Source organism: Prosopis cineraria, unplaced genomic scaffold (assembly GCF_029017545.1).
Source record: "Prosopis cineraria cultivar Desert tree isolate PC_DT_omini unplaced genomic scaffold, ASM2901754v1 PC1166, whole genome shotgun sequence".
NCBI lineage: Eukaryota > Viridiplantae > Streptophyta > Magnoliopsida > Fabales > Fabaceae > Prosopis > Prosopis cineraria.
Window position 1 is genome coordinate 28,315 of NW_026556491.1, and position 7,006 is coordinate 35,320.

The following is a 7,006-nucleotide window of genomic DNA, read 5'->3' on the forward strand; positions in this document are numbered from 1 at the left end:
GCAGTTTTGCTGAATATCACAAATATATGAGTGTGTGTGGATCAACATCGCCATGGTTGGTTCATATAAATGTACAGAAAAAATGTGTTTAGTTCATGATAGTATGGCCACCCTAAATAGCTGAAAACTTAAAGCATGAGATAATGTAGAATCTTGAAACTTTATTTTTCGAATCTTGATGGACCCTACGGTTCAACCTAATATAGACAAACCTCGAGAAGGAATTTTGAAAAAACAGCGTCCCAGAAGTAGAAGCCGTTGGCTTACCTTGACTTACTCACGAAGATTCATTCAATTACAATTTAATTATTAGTTAGTATGGATTTACTATAACATATTGACTAGATTACACTTATCGTGGTCATTTACACGACGCGGATTGAACATGATCTTGTCACGCTTTATCCATATCAGTAACATTAGAAAATACTGACCATCATTGCTTTTGGTAATTGAGTGCTATAACAATATCTCAAATTAACTTCTTTAAATGAAGGTGATGTGAAAGCCAGCTTGCATATAGAAGTAACTTGATAGCTGTGGTTCGATATCCACCGGAATTATTACTGTTTGAAAAAGTATATATCCAATTAAGAATAAGATATTTTGTTTATCGCGCGATGACTGCAAGTGCGAACCACTTGAATTAATCATCGGCAAACATAATGTTCTGTACTAAATAGTCATCATCAAATAATTAATGCATGAAGAGCTGAAAATTGGACCTGATGTAGTAAAAATGATAATAATTAAAACGGGTCGTTGCCGTCCTTTTCAGAAGCCTCAGACGTGAGAATTAAAAATACTGGAAGCCCGTGAGGAGCCAAGAAAAAGAACCACTTTTTTTTAAAAAAAAAAGCGCTGGGAAAACATGCACATGACCGAATGTGTGTGTGTGTATTGGGATGTGAAGGGGACATTGTTTGGGGGTGGCTGAGGACAAATACACAACCTTGAAAAGTGTCCCGCTTTATAGCGTCATTGTTGGATTTTTTTATAGGCTGCCAACTTGCCATGCATATTTTAAATGTGCTCGATGTAATAAAGCAGCAAAGCAGGATGTGACGTGGTGGTAAAATACGAAAAAGTTGCGGCAAATTCGTTTAAGTAAAAAGCCAAAAATAGTACTATACATTGTCCAGTACAGTACTCCGTCAGCACTGTGAGGCCTTTTTCTTATCGGTTACCGAGTTAACGTCTTGAGGATCGAAACCATGCTCCTTTCATTTGTGCTCAGATTCAAAACCCAGACTATCGTTATATCTGATAATACACCCTGAGACAAGAATGGTCTGAAACGCCATTTTCGCCGATTCCTCAACTGATCAAAATACGGCAGCTTGTCAACAGGTTCCGGCCCTAACTTGAATATTTGAAATATTCAGGCAATAAGGCAGGTGTCAGTCACTATGTCAAAAGCATAGCACGATGTGGAATGGAGAGCCCCAGAATTGACAGATGGAAAAAAGTGGAATTCGCCTTTCCGTCCTCTGCGTTTCACTAAAAGCGAATATACTCCTCTGCTCCAGACATTTTAGGCAGCTAGGCAAGCGTCACAGTGTCAGATATCTTTGCTTTTCTGTAAAATCACAGAGAAACACTAAGTTCGCATGAAGAAAATGAAAGTCAGTACAGTGGAAAGTATTGTAGCAACATTTTTTCACTCAGTTTGTTCAAGAGAAAAATACAGTTTTGAAGGAAGGATGAGCGTTGGGAGTAATAATAAATTAATATATATGCGAGGACTCGGAAAGGACTGAAGTGCAAGCCAATGCCTTTGTGGCTAAGGCTGGGGTATCGGAACTTTCTCTACACGAAATCACGGCACATCGTCCCTAGCAGAATGCAGAAGGATGTAATAAAATTGCCACAGCACAAAAGAGTAACAAGGATCCGAACCCCTACACATTATTAGCATTCGATTCCGCCTCAGAGACACATATCATCAGAAAGCAAATACATGACTATTGACACTTCATGTACTTGCGAGGAACAGATATTGAGGTCTGTGTACTGAATACTAGTAATGAACTTCGTTTTTCATTTCAGAAATTGTCACCTTTTCTCCCACTTCCCTTTCCCCTTCTCTTGATTAGAGAATCGAAACTGGTAATGGATTTCATTCTCTGTCAATGATAAACCTGATTCTAAGAGGCAGAAGCCTTTTTATCTTTCGGTGTTTTCTACTGGTACACATAAATTATTATTGTTAAAGGCAATCTTATTTACAATACTGTCATATATTAAATACAAATATATGGGGATTTGAAACTTAATTTATCATGTGATTTTTTACAATTTTTTTTTTACCTGAAGCGGGCCAAGCCCAAACTGTCATTTCGATGGGCTTTTTTGGTACGTAACATGACAGGTTTTTGTTAGAGAAAAAAAGTTAAGATTTGAATTACGATATTGGGCATGCATTTCGAGCCCACTAAGAGCCCAATGGAACTCATCACGGCGTTGTAGGCTTGTAGCCCAGCCCCGAAAACCCCCACACAGTACGCCCTAATCAGTCAAGACTCACAAAACTGAATTCCCTGTCAGAAAAATGTAGGTTAATGAAAGATATTTCACTTTTCCCAAAAGAAACAATGCATCGGCGGGAAAAGTTTGAAGCACTCAGCGACGCCGGTGCGCCTGAACGATCTGCGCCGAGGGAATTCATTAAGCTGGTTCAGTCGATGCTGTGCCGGCGTGTTATTTCCCATCTCGCCAGAGCTATACTATCTTCTCCGCAAAAAAGTTATCGCTCCTCTTCATCTTCGACTCTCAATCACTTGCGAAACTCATTCGACAACGACGTCCGAGCTGGTAGCGCGGTTTATCAGCACGCTCTTAAATTCCAGCGACCCGCCATTATTGAGTGGTGCGAACAGCTCGACAATACTGTCAATTTAATTGGCTCCGTCACTCGCAATCCTCAGGTTTTTAATCGAAAGACCGGTATTTCTGGGGTGCACACTTCGCTAAGGGTGAAAACCTCCAACGGCTCGTCCTTCTGGTGAGATTTGTTACTCACTTGAGTTCATAAGTTTGGTCAGATTGATGAGCTTGTTCAGCTGGAACTGTTATTCTGCAGGTGTAGATTTATAGCATCGTTTGCGTTTGCTTCCATGAATTGTTCCATGTGAGATCGGGTTCAAACTGGCTTGCGGTTTAACCTTTTTTATAATCTGTGCTTTATTTTCACCTGTTGTTTCTACTTTCTAGCGTTAAATTGTCCCATTCACTTTGCCGTAGTTAAATTCTGCAGCTGCAAATTGAAACAATTGTTACTAGCATAAGTCATGGTTTGGCGAATAGTTTGTAATGCAAACATTTTTTTCCCGCTTGTGACCAGGTTTTCTTTCTGATGTTGAACGGTGTGGGGGAAATTGCTTCGAAGCATTTAAAACAAACGATTTTATCTTTGCTTCCGGTCATTTAGAGTCTTACGAAAAGGTTGATGAGAGAGGAAACATCCGATTGTGTTATAAGGTCCATATTTCTTTTGTTTGCATGCCTAATTCATCTGTAATTCCTCGTCTGATTATTCTCGGCTTGAGCTGTTTTAGAACAGAATTTGCTATTTGTTCTAGTTTCTTTAGGATGTGATGTAACATAACGTAAACAATTGACAATTCGTTTTGTTCCCCTCTCTGAAGGTAATTGTCAAGGAGTTCAACTTTGTTGCCAAAAGGCCATATTACGACGGGCATAAGGTATTAGAATCTGCTAAAGGTATGTTGCTTATTCATGCTTACCCGCTCCCTGCTCTCTCTCTCTCTCTCACACCCCCACAGGGACAGTTATCCTTTTTGTTTGACAATGCTGCATATTTTTGGACCAAGTAATATGAACATTGAGGCTATATTTTCGACAAACCGAAGTTCTTGGCATGAGCAAGTGGAAGTAATGATTGAAATCTAAAATAGTTCGGATTGGAGCTCCTGGGAAGATATTTCTTATGTAATTTTTATGCGCGCACATGTACATTTGCAATTTTAAAATCTATTTTCCCCTCACACGAATATTCCTTTATTGGAAAGGGCTTATCTTCCATTTTTGATGAAGTTGGTTTTAATTAAATTGGAATCTTAAAAATCGTGGCTTCATATAACTTTGACTTTGACTATGTTCTTTCTATTTCTTGTGTTTGTCGTGGACGAACGCGTTATTCTCTAATCCGTCAGAGAAAAGTACTCGCTTCCAAGATTATGAAAACCGGCTTCACTTGTGGCAAGTGTTTTTTACCAATCCTCATGAGTGGTGGGATAACAGGAAGCGCAAGTCAAATTCGAAGTTGCCTGACTTTAAGCACAGGGATACTGGCGAAGCTCTATGGCTGAGTCAAGATGACCCTCCGTGGGTTAAAAGACAACTTGAAAAGCTTGATTCAGAAATTGCGGAAGGACTTCTAGGTTCTTGTTCTAGAGTCACTACTTGGGTTTACCATGATTAGCAAAGCAAAAAACGCAATGAAAGAATACGATTATGGTCTTGGGGCATGGTTTTGTGCTTATGACTACCATTTGGAAAGGCATTAGACCGAGAGCCCTATCATAATTTTTGCTCCGGGGAAGGGTATAGGAGAAGGGAAATCATTTTATCATTGTTGTTACAGGAATCGGGGAAGCTTGTAAGACAAGCTTTTGTCTGTACATATAACCATATGTAAGTCACAGGAGAGGAGTCAGTGTAAGATATCGTTGTAGAATCCTAAATACCAATTGAAATATAATTTTTCTTTCTTTTTTCTTCTCTTTTTTTTTTTTTTCCCATTAGGAGGCTCTGAAACTTTTAATTTCTATTTCCATGACCTCACCTCACGTCACCTTGTAGTTTAATGTTTTACCGGGATTAACTTTGCTATGGCAGTTTCGTCATATGCATGAGGTAAGCTGTCATAGACTAAGTAAAGCATCGTCTGTGCGCCTTGGAACAAAAATATGCATCCCTCAATGACATAAACCAAGCGTTATTTTTTTGATTGAACTATGCGCGTACATTGCTATCAGACTTGAATCCATTCATGAAATTGCAACCAAGATTGCGTATGAAAGTGGCAGCATTTTACGATGTCAACGTGCAAGGAGGCGGAAGAAAAAGCACAAAATGGGGGGATATCAAAGAAATCTGGTGGGTATATACTCATTTATCCTTAGAGGAAGACTGTAAAACTCGTCATTTCTAACATCGCCCTTCCTGTTCTGGAAAGGCACCCACCATGGCACTCCTCTATCGTTAGCTGCATGTTTTGCCTCCAGAGTGTTGTCAACAAGCGTTCCAACGATTATTGCCACAGCAGGGGATGAAGAGAATATGGTGTTCAAAATGTCATTGAACTGGTGTCAAAATCAACTACATCAGATAACTTGACCAATAACCATAAAGACCTAAATAATCACTTTGGAACGAAGAAAAGTTCGCTTACCCATCCACCAGCTGTCTTAACTGGACCGTGACCATCTGGTGCTGTATTGGTGACAAAAATATTGGGGTATGGAAATCCCAGAAACAAGGTTAGCCCTAAACATAGAGATTTCTCATTGAGTTGTTATTCGCAAATTGTATGAATGAAATCCCAACAGCAGCTGCCAGAAGAATCAAAACGCAGAAAGTTAATGTCATGTAGATAACTAGTAGTCTGTATTCTAAAACTATGGATAAAAATAATAGCAAAATCACCTACCCACAATGGCAAATAAAATACAGTATATGGCAGCAAATATTGGCAAGGGAATTGATGCAAAAAAGGCTCCAAATTTCCCTGAACGTTTCGGGACATGGCGAGTCAATTATCGAGAAATGCATGACTGAAATGAAATTCCCTCAACTAAGAAGTCGAGGTACATAGTATACCAAAAATAGAGAAGAATATCATGAAACCACATGAAATCTGCACTACTCTTCTGCTCCCGATATGAGTTAGTCCTAGCAGGCCAACATTCTCCCTGTAGCATCAATTGTATCAATCAGTATGGTGACAAGAATCGGAAGATAGTAAATCAAGTTGTGATACAATTCTCGGGACTCTTCTTTCTTACACAGACGCAGTAGTACCAACAGCAGCACCAAAAATGCCCTCGAGCAGCATGCCAATGCCCTGTACATAGGACTAGGAGGTCAGAAACAAACAGGTTGGATTATATATTCTCTATATAAGCGTATGAGAATAATTCTTCACTTGCAGCCCAATACTCGGCTGAGCACATGTGCAGGAGGGGGTGTTGCACCAGAAATCCTGGCCGCTGCAAAGAAAGTTCCATTGACTGCATCAAGTATTCAAAATTTCTTCAGAAAAGAAAACTCCAACCAGTTTCATCCATTTTAACGCATTGTCTGGGAAGATAGAATAACATAAAGACCATGGTTTTAAGGAATAGTTGTTCGACCTCTGCGGAGGTGACAAGTGCAGCCCCCATCATCCCAAAGACATGGCTTGCTCTGAATATGGGGTACCCCACTGAAACGGATAAGGAATTTTGATCCTAGAATAACATGTACTTTAATACCAGTTTCCAAGGAAAAAAAAGAAAGAAAAGGGGGCATTGAAGTTCAGACGAATGGATAAAGGTTGTAGAATCTGAGCATACCAGGAGCGGAAGAAAGGAGGTAGGAGCGATCTGTACGGCAACTCTCTTGGGTACGTACTTTAGTAGTAGAGTAAGCACCAGACACAGTGAGGACAGCTGCAAAAGCCCAGATAATGCCAATGCAGAGAAGTAAAGCGAACCTCTCAAGCACATGATGTGTGGTATCGTGAATGCGCTTCAAATACTGTGTGGTACCGTAAAAAAGGTGTTGTCATGTAAAAGGCAGAGGACTATGAAACTCTAATATACTGTTTCAGATAAGGCTTAGAATTGAACCTGCTGCGTTATGATCAGTAGAATAAGCATTGGAAGTCCAATCTCCACGCAATTTGCGAGCTGTGTGTAGAACAAGAAATGTTATTTAATGAACTTCTTTGCCCTTTTATTTTATTGTTCCAATTAACCAAGTATCCTTTCAATCTTGAAAG

The 7,006-nt window shown here is 39.7% G+C and overlaps 1 protein-coding gene and 1 pseudogene across 4 annotated transcripts; one reads left to right on the forward strand and one right to left on the reverse strand.

The window, feature by feature from the left end:
- Nucleotides 1-2,569: 2,569 nt before the first annotated feature.
- Nucleotides 2,570-4,734, forward strand: LOC129299463 (uncharacterized). 4 transcript variants are annotated; one of them, XM_054937931.1, is made up of 3 exons: nt 2,570-3,004; nt 3,083-3,480; nt 3,648-4,734. In XM_054937931.1, the coding sequence occupies exons 1-2, from the start codon at nt 2,595-2,597 to the stop codon at nt 3,132-3,134; spliced, it is 462 nt and encodes a 153-aa protein (XP_054793906.1). In that variant the 5' UTR covers nt 2,570-2,594; the 3' UTR covers nt 3,135-3,480; nt 3,648-4,734. The 4 variants fall into 4 exon arrangements, 3 of the variants coding, with proteins under 3 accessions (XP_054793906.1, XP_054793907.1, XP_054793908.1); XM_054937932.1 differs by lacking the exon at nt 3,083-3,480 and having other exon boundaries at nt 3,648-3,723; nt 4,176-4,734; XR_008590580.1 differs by lacking the exon at nt 2,570-3,004 and having other exon boundaries at nt 3,332-3,480; nt 3,648-3,723; nt 4,176-4,734.
- Nucleotides 4,735-4,944: 210 nt separating this feature from the next.
- On the reverse strand, nt 4,945-6,407 carry LOC129299462 (nucleobase-ascorbate transporter 3-like; annotated as a pseudogene).
- Nucleotides 6,408-7,006: the final 599 nt, after the last annotated feature.

Excerpts from the sequence above, each read along its gene's own strand:
- LOC129299463 (XM_054937931.1), top strand. The coding sequence starts at position 2,595 with ATGCATCGGCGGGAAAAGTTTGAAGCACTCAGCGACGCCGGTGCGCCT. Across the intron at positions 3,005-3,082 it reads TCCAACGGCTCGTCCTTCTG|GTGTAGATTTATAGCATCGT; the intron begins GTGAGATTTGTT and ends GTTATTCTGCAG.